Raw genomic sequence first — 17,273 nt, 5'->3', positions numbered from 1 at the left:
CTTTGTTTGCGTTATTAAAGCATATGCAAAACAAATTATTTATTTCTTGAATATAAAAACAGAGCGATCAAACCTAGCAATTATATTGCTGAACAGCTGGAATTACTGCGGAAACAAATTGAATCATCTGGTATTCGAAAACAAACCAATACACCTGCATCTTTCTCACACGACGTCAGAAACAACCACGTATACGTATATTTTTTATTCTATTTTTTTTTTCCACGTATATTTTTTTTCTGCCTTAATGGCAATGTCGCGGCACCGCTGCTCAGTATCAAGTGTCAAAGAAATCGCGAGTTTAAAGTGATTGCTCATATATTAGCCAGTTATTTATAGGGCATTTGGGGATTTTATGTTTTTTTAATGTCCTCGCAGACGAAGCATTGTTTCCGAAAGATGGCTTGTAGCGGAAAAGCCAATCTTTTGTGTAAAGTTTCCTTTTTCCGGACAGTTGCTTGATGAAGAAGTGATCCTAGAATTGCGTTTGCTGAAAGGGTTGATTTTTGATTTCTGGACATGAAATGATGCCTGCATAGACTCATTTTTCAGGTAAAGAGTTTTGATTAGTTGATGAAAGAAAATGATGAAATGTTAATCAAAAAATTATATATTGCTATTATAAAAATTTCATTCATTATTACGCAAAATCATTTACATCATTATATATGCTTATTTTTAGGACAGTTGGAATTATTTGAATTAAAATAGTTTACTTAATCATAAGTCATAAAATCTTAACAGCAAATCAAAATTTAAAAATAAATCAATAAAAAGCAATAAAAGAGAATACAGGCACCTTTTTTTTTCAGTTTCTTCAGGAAATAAATTTCAATTTAGGTTTTCAGCAAAGAAAAATAAGCGTTGCAAAAATTTAAACAAACGCAATTCAATTCGCACATCATTTACAGAGAGTTTGCAATTTATTTTTATTTTGAATGATGTAATGGATATACATATTCCCCTACGTTTGTAAAGAATATATGTTACAGGTATTACCGATATTGTAATAAGATGTCAGTAATTGTGGTGTTTAAAAGCAGAATTTTTATAACGTTTTCTTATTAAGGACTCGGATTTAACTAACGGATTAGTTATATCCTACTCTTAATATCATCCGCTACATTACATTTGCCTGTCACCTAACTTGCATTTTCTGACTAACCTTTTCTGAATTATATTTATAGTGAGTTACTACTTATAATTATTTATAATAAACATTCTTTTTAACACGCATTTGAAAACCACTTTTAACTACTTTGTGTATTAGATAAAGAAAAAATTTCAATAAATTAATTTGAGATTTATTTTTTTTATTTTAGTCGAATCTAGTGCATGTAATTAGTTTCACTGAATGAGAAAGCCACGATGGCTATCTGTCTAAGAAAACGGATGCCTTCGTGGAGTATTTTCTTAAGAAATTGGCTTCTATTCATGTTACACATTGAGAAAACACGAAAACCAAAAATGCGGGTAACCTCTTTTCATGGAATCCTAATCAAACCAGTTCAAACTACCTGTATCCTTCAGTCTTAACTTTCATGGTTTTCCCCATGTGTAACGTGTATACGAGCCAGTTTCCCTTAGAAAGTCCTCCACGAAGGTATCCCTCCTCTTAGGCAGATAGCCCTCGAGGCTTTGCTGTAACTAAATAACCTAATCTAACCTAATCTTCAGTCTTAACTACTCTTAGCCACTAGTGGGGCTAGAATTCTTTTGACTTCCCCGAATAAAATTATGAAAAATAATAATCGAGTAATCCGGCAAGTGAAACATTTTATCTTTTTTTTTAATTCCCTTAAATGTTAAAAATAACATTTAATTTAATCTCACATAATTTAAAAAAACCTAAAGTGACTAAAAAATTTGAATTTTTTGAAGGAGTTTCGATGTTTCTGACCACTATTATTTCTCAAAATATTAATTTTAATACACGTAGCTTGTATTATTACAAAATGTTAGCTTGCATGATTTCACAAATTTTTAATTATTCTAAAATACTGCTTTGCCATAATTAAATATACCAACATGCCATAGAGATTATAATTTTTGACATACTTGTAATAAAATAATGCATGTGAAACCGCCCTCATGAAAATTAGACAAGTTAATATGACAAATAAAACTAACAAAACTAATCATTCTGATTGATCAATTATCTATAAATAATTAATAATCTTAGCCCAAATTAATGCACAGTATAAGGCGGCCAGAAAGTCTGTATCTTACACTATTAATTTTAAATTAATGGAAATATGTTTCATTGAGACAAAGCTTCATTTGGTTAAAAACTGCAAGACATTTTTCAAAGCATGTTACATATTCTTAACAAATCACGTTTTACAGTAAAATATTCTGTCATTATTATTTTATGTTAGCAAATCCCGCAATTACTGCTCTACGTTTTTCCAAAACGTAGAGCAGTAATTGCGGGATTTTGTTAGTTTGCGGGATTTTGTTAGTTGCGGGATTTTGTTAGAATGATTAGTTTTGTTATCTACGTCTTTCCAAAACGTAGATAACAAAACTAATCATTCTTATTGATCAATTATCTATAAATAATTAATAAAGATATCTATTAATGATGAATAAGAAATTTTAATTTTAATTTAGAATGCTAATGCTTTATAGTTTCTAAAACACAGTTATTCATTTATAAAAATACAATAATCTAGTTTTAAAGCGCAGTTTTTAAAGACGCTTAACTTACAATTATTCCTACTTTCATTTCATATTCTTCTCTCCGGGATAAAATGTAGTTAGCTATATCTACGGAATATATTTATGCAGATATCTAAATGGAAAAACTGATTTCTCATTGGCTTGATCGCTTGGTGCTTAACTTTAAAATCCAACTGCATTTAGATAGGTGTTTCTCTTTTTTTCCCAGCAAGTCAGATCTGTGATGGTGTGTGCAATAAGTACCTGAAATTTCCCCTAAATACTAACAGCAGAATGGTAGATTATTTACTTGGCATTATTCTGAATCGTTTCGAAACGAAGATAAACGCTTTGTTGTAGTGCTGTTATAACTTATCTCTTGTTTAACAGTAACATCAGAAAAAGGCCCATGAAATTCATCGTGGCTAGGAGTGCAAAATTGCACCTGTCGTTGGCAATAGCCTCGAGTACTATGAAGGTGACAGTGCGACTCTCCGCCCACAATTTTGATGGAGAACCTTCCCGGGGAGGGAACATGTCCGAGGGTCTTCTACCATCAGCCTCTCGAGAGGACATTCGGCTCCCCGCGTATTTAAAATGAACTCATGCCGCACAGACACTATACATTTACAAACATTCATGCCATCTCCCGGATTCCCTACCCTTCGGTACTGCAGTCAGAGTCCTAACCACTATTCTGGTTGGGGGGGATACGCACTTCTAAAGCTTTAAGAACAGATAATTGTATGTATTGAAGGGTCATTAGGATTTTTGAAGTAAGAAACACGAAAAATGAGCAATGCTCTCGCCAGCAGTTCTAAAATTAATCTTGCTGAAACGTTTAGAACTTTTATGAAATGTACTCGAATTCCAAATATCAGAACTAACTGCTATCACAATCCTATCATACACACACATATATATATATATATACATAATATCCAGATATTTTATTTTGCTAAAAGACAAATCTTTACATAAAATGAATGCTAGATTTAATTTTTCTTTATCTAAAAAAAAAATTAAACAAACAGAAAAATTTTTTCATATCCCTAAAACAGAACGCAAAACTTTAAATTTAGTCAAAACTTTAAAAATGTTACTATTTTCAAACATCACTTTGTTTATTATTAAAAACTGCAATGCTTCTAATTAGTAGTTTATTAACAAGTAAAGAGAAATAAGCTTTTTGTTCAAGGAAAACATAAAAGAAATATACAGTGTTAATATAAAGTAGGGGATAGCAATTAGATTTATTATTATAAAACTAAAATTAATTTTTTATTATCAGAAAAATAATATTAAATTCCAACATACTACGCAGTTGCCATTTTATAAATGCATTTTTATAGCCTAAATAATTGGCGATTATTAGAGGCAATATATTTGTACGTATTAACAAAAGTATAATGTGATGGCTTATTAAAAGAATGTGTTGTTTTAAATTTTAAAGTTATTTGGATAAAAAAATAATAAAAACGCAAGTATAAAGTAACGAAGAGCTTAATCTGACCTTTGTTAAAATGAAGAGCAAGTTATCAGGATAACTGAAGTGCTGAATAACTGAAATATCCGGAATAATTGGAATTCTGGTGTATGTTAAAATATATTTATTTGCCTAATTTGATTCGTCTTGAATCTTCACATGACTCATAATTAGATATAAGCTTTTTGGATTTTCCATTAGTTTTGGATTTTTTTTTTTACTTTACTCCTTTCATTTGAATATTTAGCGTCTAAACCAGATTGACATTTCTTACTCAAAGACTAAGCAGATTTTATTTTGAATTAAAATTTTATTTGCTCGTCACTCAGCATATTTTTGTGCACAAATTTCTAACATGAGCTTTTGAAATGGAAGAATAAAATAATGATTACTGGTATATAAAATTTAAACGAGTTAAGAAAAAAATAAAAACAAGCATTGGGAACGACTTTATAAATAAGTGATGTTGAAACGAAAAATAATGACAGGTAAGTAAGGAAAAATAGTGAGCTGAAAGAAATATAAAATAAAACTACTCTTTGTGCTCGAGGATCCTCAAAATAATTCTAAAACGTAACAAATAAAATCTTAAGAATAGCTTTTGAAGTTTATAAAAGCGCATTTCAAAGCAGTAAAAGGAAATTGCTCCTCTAAAAGGAAGGTAAGCGTTATTTTAAAAAAGTTCTTTCTGAAGGAAAAACAATAAAAAGAATAACTATCGGCAGGCTGAAAAACAAAAATTTCAATGCGAATAATTTAAACTTAAAATACTGAAAAAAAAGTATAGTTTTCTGCAGAAAACCATCCAAATCAGGAAACACAAATCATGAAAAAATGAAAAACTCCGAAAATAATGAGAAACATAGGAAAACTACAGAAATTTGAAGAAATAATAAAATGTGATATAAAGCTAATCTGTGGACAGGTGTAAAAGAAGGATCTGAAGATTTGAGAAGCTGAAGTATAATTACGGGCAGGATGTACCTTTTAAATAACTTACCTAACATGAATACAAAAAGAAAAAAATGCATCTAAATGTTAAATGCTCGAATGTTTGTTTCAGTATTTCACTTTTGTGTGTTAAAGTATATAAATATATATTAAAGGTATCAAAGAATTATAAAATTTGAAAAGAAACGTACAGCTATTAATATGTTAAAAAATCAAATATTAAAAAAGAGAGGATATTATTATCATCAATACATTTTAATTTTCCTGACATAGGCAGTAAAGTTAGAATTTTGTAACCGATTAAGTATTTAAGAAAGAAACGCTTTTTTGCAAAATAAATACACTTAATAACATAAACATCAAAACAATTTTTTCAATATGTTTACAGAAGAGTAGAGATGACGTTTAAATAATTCACATAAGCTATGAAGTCCGGCTGCAATGCAGATCGCTGCAAAAGCCATTGGTGGAAGTTCAAGTGCAGAGGAAAATCTCACGGATTCAAAGTTTGCACTCGCTGAAAATGAAAAAGCTCTAAGAGATTTTCTTTTAGAACCTACTCATTAATTTAAAATAGTGTTTTAGGACCTACTCAGGTCTGATTTTAGCGTTTGCACAGAAACTTCATCCGTACTTTTTGTAGACCTATAAGGTGTTTTTTCTCTCCTTTCCGCATGTATAACTGTAAAACGATCAACGTGTATTCAGGATGGTCAGAGTTCAAATCCCGGCAAGGGAACTCGGATTTCTTCAGTTTCCTGATATCAGAAAATTCTAAGAAAAGGACTCTGGCTCCCAAACTGAAAAAGGTGGTGTACCACCAGGTGTTCATCACCACCAGGATTTGGCAAGTGGATCTCCTGATACCCAGTCGTCCGTTAAAGAAGGCTGAGTGTAAGGTATTTTCCCCCTCCTTTTCGCATGCCTTCGTGGTATAGTTGGAAGCACGATCGATACATATTCTTCGGAAGTTCCAGAGTTAGAATTCCGGCGAAAGCATTACACGTTTTTCACGTTCCTGCACTGATATAACCTAATGACTCCATAGAAGTAAACTGGGAATTAACCATGAATCCTCTGTAAACTAACACGAATACATTAGGGAAACTGAGATAAAATACTTATTGCAATTTGAAAAAAATAAAACAAAATAAAATAACATTTATAAATAACGCTTATTATGGAAAATCAGAGTTGAGGTTTATATGCAAAATATTGCTGCATTACTGTGAGTAGTCAGCCAAAAAGAAGATAATGTAAATAAGGCTTAGTTTCTAGCTATAGAATGCTATAAATGTGCTGCATTTCGTTTATAATTACGGCATGACTAATCCAAGTCCAACGTATAAAGTGAAGTCTTATAATCTTATGTATTTATTTATTTAACATTTTTTTTACAAGCTAAATAATGAAGTTCGAAATATTCTCTCAAAGATACAAAACATTGGTTAATTAAATATGGCTTCATTCAGTTGAACTAACTCACTTAATAGGAGCGGCTCTTCTGTTTGAGTAGTAGTTGTTTCAACTCCAAAATATCTCTAATCCCACGGATAGGTAGAATCAGACTGCTCATTAAATATGCAGTTCACACTCCAGCGCAACGGTGGGAATAGCTGGCTGAGACAGATCAATATGTTAAGAATAGCTCGGCTGACACTAAGAATAAATAGATAAGAAATTTCCTAAACTGCATTTAACGAGCGAATGATGTCATATACATAACATATAAATGTGATATGTCCTGGTCAGTGTTCTATTATGAATGTTTTACAGGTTTAAAAAATTCAATATTGAAGTTACAATCATAAAATTAATTGATTTCCATATTTTACATTACTTAAATTATTGGGTCTATTGTTTATTTATGCACATCTTTTAATTTGATAATAGTAATAATAAAATTAATACGTATACGAGTCAGTCATTAATAACCTAAAAATTCTGAAAGCTCTAAGAAATGATAAAGAAAGTTTGGATAAAGGTGTGATTAATTAAGAAATAAATTTTGGCTGAATTAAAGAAATCAAGTGAAATTTGCTATCCTTTGACAAAGAGGATACTCTTACAATCTGCAAGGTTCCATGGAAAGAAATAAAAGATAGAGAAAGCAAGAGGAAACTAAAGGGTGCAATTATTTAAAAAAAAAAAAAAAAATGTAAAGAATTCTTCAGAATTCTAATCTAAAAGCTTTACTGCCCAAAGGCATCCGAGCGTGCCATCACTGAGCTATCAATATTTAAAAATTTTTTCACTCTTTAGTTGCTTATTAATAACGCATTCTTTCTATAAATTAAAAAGAACCGCTTTTCTACCTTTTATCAGTGGCAGTTTTTACTTTTATTCTTGAGATTAACTTTCTTTCAGAGCTCCTGCAAATATTTCTAAACTAATAATTAATGTCAAGAGTTATGGAAACAGAAAGTGTAACAAATGTTTTACTAGTTCAGGGTGTTAAATTTTTATCTTCCGCTTCTTGATCTTTTCCCATCGAGAGCTAGGCGAGTGCTTTAAGTAAGCATATTATTATTTGTTTTGTTACTATTGTCCATCTTCTTGATCTGAATTAAAACATGTTCATGAATTCATCAAAATCAAATTTCAAAATAAAAAATTTTAAAAATTTAAATTATTATTTTTTTCTAATGCAAGTCAACTTCCAATACATTGTTTTCATTTTTATGTTATGAACTTGAACAGTAATGAAGATCTCTGCGAAGCCTTCGCATTATGTTTCAGTAGCTGAATTTCAAAAAGCCATATTCTCTTGCATTCTTTCGAGTTTATAAAAGTTTGTTTATCAGCTTCGCTTGATGTTGATGATTACCTGTCAATATTTATTTTGAAAGCAGAAATCGTGTTCAAAATTAAGAGAATTTGAAAATTATATCCATTTTCTCGAAAAGCATTAAACAAAAAGTTCGAATTGTGGCGCCGAAGAGTTATGCAAATAACCGGAGTTCAGTGCGTTAAACGTACACATGCGTGGCTGCGGAGGTGTGCTTGCGGAGAGAATATAAGAGCACTAGCGGTTTTCAACGATTTGTGCCCTCGTACTCCTTGGCTACATTCACCGTGTTTGTTGGCAGAGTTGGGAAAAATTTATAAATGAGTAACCATGAACTTATAGATGATGGAATGAGAGACAAAAATGCCGGTAGATTGGAGGCAGGCCAATTACAAATGCAGGTGGCTACAGAGCTCAATGCAACGCCATTGTCATCTACAATTTATGGATGCTGTTTCAAAACACTGAAACCATATCCAAAAGACCTGGACAAGTTCGACCAAGATCCACAACGACGAATGAGAACCGTTATATGTCCCTTTCAGCGCGGTGATACAGGACTGCTACAGCTTCACATATATCATATACTGCCTCTGGAATCCGAGTTTCATGGCGCACAGTTAGCCAAAAATTTCATGGGATATAGCTATATACCAGATATAGCTATAAACCCCCTGCCTACTGCGGAACACAAGACAGCGCGTTTAATGTGGTGCAGATGACATACACCTTGGACCAGAGTTCAACGAAGCACAGTGCTTTTTATGCATGAGTCGAGATTCAGCCTAGACACTGATTCTTGGGATATCTTTAGGTAAAGAAAGTCTGGAATACGATACCATTCCTTCCTCATCAAGAAAAAGATGATTGCGGTGATAGAGGTGTAGGTATAGAATATTAAATCCATATGTTCCAATTTTCAGAAGCACAATTAGTCCTGGTTTCCTGTTAATGGACAACAGCGTCCATCCGCATAGGTCTCAGGAAGCATCCTTATAGAACATGCCTGGGACGCTCTTGGGAAGGTAACTTCATCTCGTCACCCTTTTTAGAGAACCAGTTCGGAAATGAAAACTGTTTTGCTACAGGAGTGGGATCGACTGCCTCAGGGATTTCTCAACTGCCTTTTGTCCATTATGCCGTCATACTGGGAGACCATTCGATATCACAACGTGTATTTTGGACATCCCTGAACTATGAGCTTTACTGACAATCATGCGTCGGTAAAATGGCTTTTGAATCTTATATAACTTTCTCTATTATAAATTTTATTAAAATCTGTCCATTAGTTTTTTTTCAGAAATTCAACATACTATGCAAATTCTCTTAATTTTGCCCACGAGTGTACTTTTAGTATATTTATAATTGTTCTAATATCAGTTAAAAAATTTTTTTCTTGCTTTTGTTTCGTTATTTCTTATGAAAATATTATTTTTCTGCCAGTGGTAGTATTCAGTCGAATCGCGATTGTTCGGAAGAATCGCTTAATAAAATATTTTAGTTCGATGAAACTGTTGTCAAAATTAATTATAATGCAGTCTTTCCGCATTTTATAACCCCCGTTTTAATGACGTTAACCGATATAAAGATTTGTATGGAAGCAAGTTTTATATCTGCCCACACACACAGTCTATGATCGTAAGTAACCCTAAAGAAAAATTATGTTACAACGAGTGGATACTATTTTTCTTTCTTTTTTTTCCCAATCGGCGGGCACTTACCCGACCTTGGCTTGGTCACTACTAAGGGCGGAATAGACACTTTATTGTGGACATTTTATCGTGGAAGCACCTAACAGGTGGGCCACTGGTTAACTTCTATGAAGGGATGGATAATTACAACTATGCCTCCTCTGGGATTGGAGCCCGAGTCCGAGTCCTTTACTATAACAGTACTCTTTTCTAGAATGGTCGCTACAATAGGTGATTTTAACAGAGTCTTATCAGTTGGAAACGTTTCGCACCGAATATAGTGTAATTATGCCCAGTTTTTCTTCAACAGATCTGATCTCATCTTAGATTATTTGTTTTATTTGGTAAAGAGAAAGTTATAAAATATTGTATGTCATTCTGTTGCATTTTTGACATACAAATGATTTATCTTCATATTGGATCGAAATAATTTTTGCATCATACTAAAATTCAGTATTTTCAAAGTTAAATGACCATAATGTTTCGTCTTTTGTCCTCTTCTCAACTGAATACCAGACAATTATTCCAAGCCTGGATAATATATTTTATCACATGCAGATTTAATACTTTAACAATAAAAATTTAAATCGCTTGCATCAGTAGCGCTCCTGACCGGCATTCAAGAAGCCGATGTGTGCTGGCTGAAAGCAGTTGCAAAACGGCCACAGCTGCAACTCGTATATTTTATGGTTTAGTTTACTTTTATTGCTGCTAATATCAGGTGCTGGAGCCATATGGAAGGTCGTCAAGTATAATGGGGAAAGTAAATAAACAAAATAACTAATAAAATAATCGAATGACTAGTAATTAAAATAATTAAACTATTAAATTAAATTTCAGTAAAATATAAAGATATAAATAAAAATGTAATAAATTATTAAATTATGATAAATAGTTAAACAAAAGGAGTAAAATATTTGCCTTACCTTATTTGGAGCTCCGATTGGACTTAGGTAGTATCATTCAGAATAGCTTAGCCGGTCTCCGGCTGAGTTCGAGCCCTGAAGAATATGCGGTATAATATACTATTTCAAGGGATGAGAGAAACAAAAATCATTCTTTTTTCAGCGCACAGATGGAGAAAGGTAAAACAATTAAAGCCACACTAATGAGAATACAGTAGGAAAAGAAATTTAATGAAGGAATATAACATCGAAAATAGAGAACAGTCCTACGCTCTCTGAGGACTATGCCGAGGTGATATAATTCTAGTTGTCAAGAAGAATGCGAATGGGCAAAAAGAGTTCCCCCAAATTTTCGATGCGATATCAATATGAGAACAAACGTAAGGTCTGCGCGTGTGACAATTTTTTTATCCCGTATTTGGTGACATGTTTACTTCTGCAAAGCTCGTCAATGAGAAGCGCGCTGGACATGCACGATCAAAGTATTCTCTTTTAGTAATTTGGGAACAAAGCCTTTGATATGTGGAGAGGGGAAATTTCTTTCCTTAAAAGTATTAACATCTCCGTCCATTTTTCCCCAGAGAAAACAGGCATGTATTCGGAAGTTCTAATCGATTTTTAACGCATATTAATTTTTAAAATAAAATTTTCCCCCTGAAACTGTGTTCCATTTATATAAAAAATGTACCGGAGCTCTTTTATATAGAGCTCTGGTGCGATCCGGCTAGAATCGTCATTTACCACAGAAACCGAGATCTACCGGTGCCGGGCTTCTTTGGACTCCGGCGCAATTTAAGCTCTGGCTAATATTATATCATACATTTTTTAATGTGCAGATACATATGTATCAAAAATTGTTGCAAGATTCAGCTCGTAAATTTATGACACATTTAACGTTTAAAATTTCTGTAGCTTAGTCCTGCGCGGACTAGTAAGAATTGAGGTTATTACGCGTTGTATAAAAATCCTTAATGCCTCAAGCTTGAAGAAAATTATCAGTTCTTTCTTCTTATTGCTACTTGAACTTTCGTGATGTCTTATAACTGTATGTTAAGCGCAGAAAGCAGATTCTTCGCTTACCCTTGGATAATACATATACTTTGGTCTGAAATCCCAAATATTCAGGTTAGAAATAAAACTTGGCTCAACTCGAACAGATAAATTTTCCTTTCCGATAAGTGGACGATATTTTACTCGAGAGATGGCACCACTAACAAAAACCTTAAACGGTTGCTATCGGAGTAATGCGTTCCTTAATGAGCCTACGGAATTAATTACGAAGTTCCTTCATATCCTTAATGTAGGAATTTAATGAAAAACGGCGTATTTATTAAGCATTTAAATTAAATATATATTTTTTTACTAATAATACCTACAGCTGAACCAATTTATAATACTTCGAGTCAACATCATTTAGAATATAACTAATTCAAAGCCACCTACAAGCACGGGCTATGCTGGTAGCCGCCGAATGGCTGATTTTGGGTTGTTTTGACAGGAAAGATATCGCTTGTATTAACTTACTAACGTCACTTATTTATACGACTTTATTATTAACATATGACCGAGAGCTGCCGTCTCAAACTGCAGCAGCCATGGGGCACAACAGTCTCCGACACAATTTTACGCGGCCCGCGAATACATTTCACCTAAATATTAGCATTATGATTTATTATGGCAAAATCTTTAAGAAAAATTTAAGATTTTAATGTTTTTGAGTTTAGTTTTACCTTAATTTCATTACAATTTAAAACGGACGTGAGTAACTTTCGAGAAAATCTACAAGTGGTGTGAATTAATTTACACTGTGATATAAATATTATTGAGATATCTGAAGATGCTGATTTGATTAATGTTTTTCTTATTTTTCAAAAGATAAATATCCTTACTTACGAATTTTTGCAATAAGAATAATTGCTTTCTTTGAGAAAACTTATTAGCAAATAATTTGTTCCCCCCGTTGAGTTAATAAATCTAGACAAAACACATCTATCAGCTTCCTATCTGCTATAGATCGTGATACAGATAGTTTACAGTATTTTTCTGCAAGGCTGCAAATTTTATCGAACTTGAAAGCCATGAGAGGTTGTATATGAAATCTGTAGTAAGAAGTAAGGCCTTGAAATATATGTTCTTTTTTCCCTCTATGAGTCAAAGAATAATTTAATTAAATAATAGAAAGGTTACAGGTTGTTCTCAAGGTTTGGCCCACTTTGAAAGTTTTCGTAATTTGTTTATATTTAAATAATTTAAAAGAAAGTTATTTTATGGTTAATTCAACGCATTATAAATATTTCAAATAAATGTATGTCTGAAAATTTAATATCTAGCAATCAAGACGTTTGAATTAAGAAGTTTAACCAACAAAGATTTCTTGCGGATTTCCTACCTTTAGATTTTTAACAGTAAATAAGTATAAATTGGAATTTTTTTTTTTTTTTTTTTTGCTTTGATTCATTGGTATTATTACCATTTATGCTAAATTTTGTTAAATATTTAATTTAATATAAAATTTTAAATTTAGTTAAAAAAATTCTGTTTCATTAATTTATTTTTCCCCTCATTTTGGTATTTAAAAAAAATCGTTCCGTCAACTACTTTCATATCGTGCATTTGGTCTGCATGCAATTTCAGTTTCAGACTAGCGCATAGAAACTTAAATAATATTTTGGAGCTCGGTCTGTTCTATTAAGTTCCTTAATTCAGAATAATAAATTGCAGCATAACCATAAGTTAGGGTAATTATTATTTTTATTATTGCTCTTACTTTATTTTATTTTCGAATCTTTAAAGCAATCAGCAGCTACTAAAAAATTATACGAATGTCATTGCAGTTTTCATCTTAGCCTTCTCACGATCTAAATTTTTGTTAGTGCTGCCATCTACTGAACACAGTTTTTATCTTTACTATGCATTCTTAAATTTTTAAATATGTGTTTATTTTGTTTCATATTTTAACAGATGCAAATAATCCAAAATGGGTCAGGACATTAGCAAGATAAAAAAGAATAATGCTCCTTTATCCGAATTCCGGAAGAATAAATTGCTGTATGAATTTAACACATTTTATGGCAAGTAACTTTGAATTCGATGTTCATAGATTTTTTGTTTAAACAGGCATTAATATAACTATTCTCTAAATTAAGTGTTTTTAATTAGAAGTATTATGATTCGACGAACTTTTAACACTATTAAGCAACAAGATTATGATCTATTTGATTAAAATTTACATATTATTTGCTGTAATAACTGAAAGTTAAAATTTTTAGCATATTTCAATATTACAAAATTTTTTAAAAACCATTACCATGTCAAATAATAGTGGTATTACAAAGTTTAAATTTTCTTTATTTTGTGAAAGCAATATTTGCATTTTAAGCAGCATTCAATTCTTCTCTTTTTTTGTGATTTTTCTTGGGGAATTTATTACCTTGTTAATGAATGTTAACATTTTAATTAATAATTACAGTCTAATAAACCCAGTTTATAACGGATTGCTAGACCTTTCGGTCCCCTCCGCTCATATACGCTTCATGATGTTGCAGCGAAACTCCAAAAGTATAAAAATCGGATATAACGAATTGTACGAATACCTTCGATAGAACCGTTTAAATTTTTTTTCTTCATTTTTTACGCTTTTTTTAGAAAGTTTAAACAAAAAAAAGTGCTAACCGCTTCCAAAGTCTACATATCTTAGGAGAAACGAATGTAATCTGCTTGAACACTGAAAACATACGTAGCTGACATAATTATTAGCCCAAAGGGCGTTAGCCCAGAAGGGCTATTAATATCGTTTTGGCATTTTGCGTTGAAAACTTTAAATGTCCGTTTCACTTTCCAGATTGTTGCCACTGAATATTATTGCTAAAAGTATCTCAATGTACTCACACCCCTTTGTTAATTCAGTCTAGAATGTGATACATTACCACAAGTCACAAATATCAAACTTTTTTCGGTAAATAATAAACTGTTTTTGTAACATTTTGGTGTTTTGCTATTAATAAACATGTTTCAAAAATACGTTTAAGCCAAGTTTCTGTTTCTGATATGTTAAAATATCATTTTAGTCCCCATAAATATTAAATATGCATAGACACTTCTTGATAGTAGTATGCAAATCAGTACTGCCATATTTTATGAGTTTTCCACGGATTTCCACGGCATGCCACCAGACTTTGCATGTAAAATAGATGAAAACTTCTAATGCTCGATTGAAAATCTTATGTATGAATACATTCACTATCCAGGTAGTCTCAGTGTGTCCTTTATGAGTAGTATTAGAAATTGGTCTGCTGCTGTGACACATATCACATCGGAATCTAATGACCGCTCGTCTAACAGTACAAGTACAAAGAATGTTTGCTGCACATCCGAGTTTTATATTTCGCTATCATGCTGACTGGAAGAGAAGGAAGAAAAATGAATAAATTTGGAAAAGGTCTATCGTTAACAGGCAAAACTAGAATCGTATAACTTTAAAATCGCAGATTTCACTCTCTTACCGTATTCAAAAAACTTCTTTGCAATACAGGTAACCTGAAGCTATGGATGATTCTTATCAAATTGAAAAAATATAAATATATGAAGCAAACTTTCCTGTTTGGCCAGCATTCATTTGAAATTCTTTGGAAATCTCGTATTAATTGAAATTCTGATATACTGGCTCAAGTTATCTAATCTTCAAGACAATCTACACTTGTGCATGCCTTTTGTAGCTGCCTTTAATAAACTTAAACTAAGATTGTGTGTTCATTATGGTTATGTTCCTTGTCCTTTTGCTTAGTCAACAGACTTGAGGCATTAAACTAAACTTACAGAAATTCAATAAAACTAAGAGAATTTGTTGGATTCACTGAAGAGATGCTTCAGGCTTGCTGGATCTCTATCAATAGCAGTAGATGTTGCAGGTTAGATTGTTTTTAAACGTTAAACTACTCCTCGTTTCGTGCCAGACCTGGTTAACATAGTTGAATATAACTTTTTGATATGTTAATAGTTTGATGCACTTTCGGTTAGAAGGAACAGCCGTAATGTCACAATCTCTAGTGAAGGCTTCTAACTTTGCTTTTTGTTAAACAGTATTACGAACAGTTTGTGGGATAATTCCATATTCTTTGGCGAATTTTATTGTCCATTTGCCATGTTCAAATCTTTCCATTAATGTAAAATTTTGTTTTCATTTTAAAACAACTTTCTTGAGCTTAGTACTTGAAGCATTTTAGTTATTGACATTTTTATTTTTAAATTTTAAATTAATTTTTAAAAGAACAAGAAGAAAATACTTACGAAACAGAAAGGTCCCAGTGATCAACCAAAACTATTTCTTCGACTAAGCACATACAGAACGAACTGTTAAGAGGCATTCATTGAAACTAATATAAAGACTCACTTCAACAGTGTTTATAGCATACTTGCGCGTGTTTGTTTTTTGCACACTCTTGTACATCTGTAGACTGGATAATCGCGAGTACATTATTCTTATGATTTAAGATAACGTTTACTATAAATTCTGTTGGTAACTCATAAAAGGCAAAGAACTCTGAATACAGAAAGCTTCTGATCAACTTCAATCTTCTGATGTTCTTATACCTAGTTACAAAAGCTTGATTTATTAATGTTGACAGAACTATTTCTGCGAAATCAAATACTGATATAAGTTCTAACAGGCTTTCACTGTATTTGCAGTGCCTTGCAATTGATGCTATTAGTATTAAAAACCACTTTTTATCTTACTCTTTATTTATTATTAAAGCTATTTTTTGTATTTCATGTATAGTTCATTGGCTTTATAAATTTGCGGGGCATCTGTGAAAAATCTTTATGAACGAAAGAAAACTAAAAAAAAAAAAAAACATTCATAAAACTTAGAAACAGTGAGACAGCAATTTATTAAACAGCGAGATATTATTCTATTTGGGTCTTATTTCATTAAAAAGAAGCTAAAGCTGTTTTTCAATGAGACTTTTCCAAAAGTTTTAAATTAGTCTATATTTCTTTAAAACCTTAACTATGTCGACTTATATATTGAAATAGAAGTTGAATTTTTCATAAAAAAGGTATTATATTTATTACTGATGTAAACTGATATTAAATCATAAATCATGTTTCTAGTTAATCAGATTTTTATTTTCTTTTTAGATTTAAACAAAGACGGAGTTATAACGGAATCTGATTTTTTTATGGTTCAAGAGGTATGGAAATATGTTAGTAACCTATTTCAGACTTTAGGAGAAGTGTAAAATAATTTGCTTGGGTTGTTAACTGAAAAATAATCAGTTCATGAATATGTTATCAATTGTACAAATTTAGCACCTTAAAACGTATAATTCCAAAACTGAATTAAACAATAAGTATATCTTTTGTATAACCACCTCACGTTTCGGGGAATCTAAGAACCTAATCATGATAGCATATCGAATTTCATAAAGAGATCACTGTACTCTTTAAACTGTTATTTTTTAACTTATATAAAAGACTAATTATTTTTGAGTTCCATTGTTTAGAAATCGTTCAATAAAAGCCTTCCCACTGGTTCTCGACGTCACAATTTGGAGAAAAACAGCTAGTTCTGGTCATGTTTTTCGTGCAGTTAAAGATTTGATGGAATTACTGCTGTCCCAATATGTTTTTGGCACAGCATTAAATACATAAAATTACAAATTTTATTTATATATTTTACCTTCTAATCCATCCCCAGAGCTCCAAAGATCCAGTAGTTAGACTACATTAAAAGCAATTACAACTTACGTAAATAAATACACTTTGTCATTCTGAAATGGAACCAGCTGAAT

General features: G+C 31.6%; 1 protein-coding gene across 1 annotated transcript in view; it reads left to right on the top strand.

The window, feature by feature from the left end:
- Positions 1-230: 230 nt before the first annotated feature.
- Positions 231-17,273, top strand: part of LOC118201488 (sarcoplasmic calcium-binding proteins II, V, VI, and VII-like) — a 32,383-nt gene continuing 15,340 nt past the window's right edge. The window contains exons 1-3 of the mRNA XM_035373606.2: positions 231-552; positions 13,444-13,553; positions 16,621-16,673. Coding sequence (XP_035229497.1) covers positions 13,460-13,553; positions 16,621-16,673 — 147 coding nt within the window. The 5' untranslated portion in view covers positions 231-552; positions 13,444-13,459. The remainder of the gene's footprint in view (positions 553-13,443; positions 13,554-16,620; positions 16,674-17,273) is intronic.

Source organism: Stegodyphus dumicola, chromosome 5, assembly GCF_044657685.1.
Source record: "Stegodyphus dumicola isolate Sdum_Otavi_A_Nest chromosome 5, ASM4465768v1".
NCBI classification, from domain to species: Eukaryota; Metazoa; Arthropoda; class Arachnida; order Araneae; family Eresidae; genus Stegodyphus; species Stegodyphus dumicola.
Note: the sequence above shows the minus strand (reverse complement) of the source record. Positions and strands in the feature narration are given on the sequence as shown.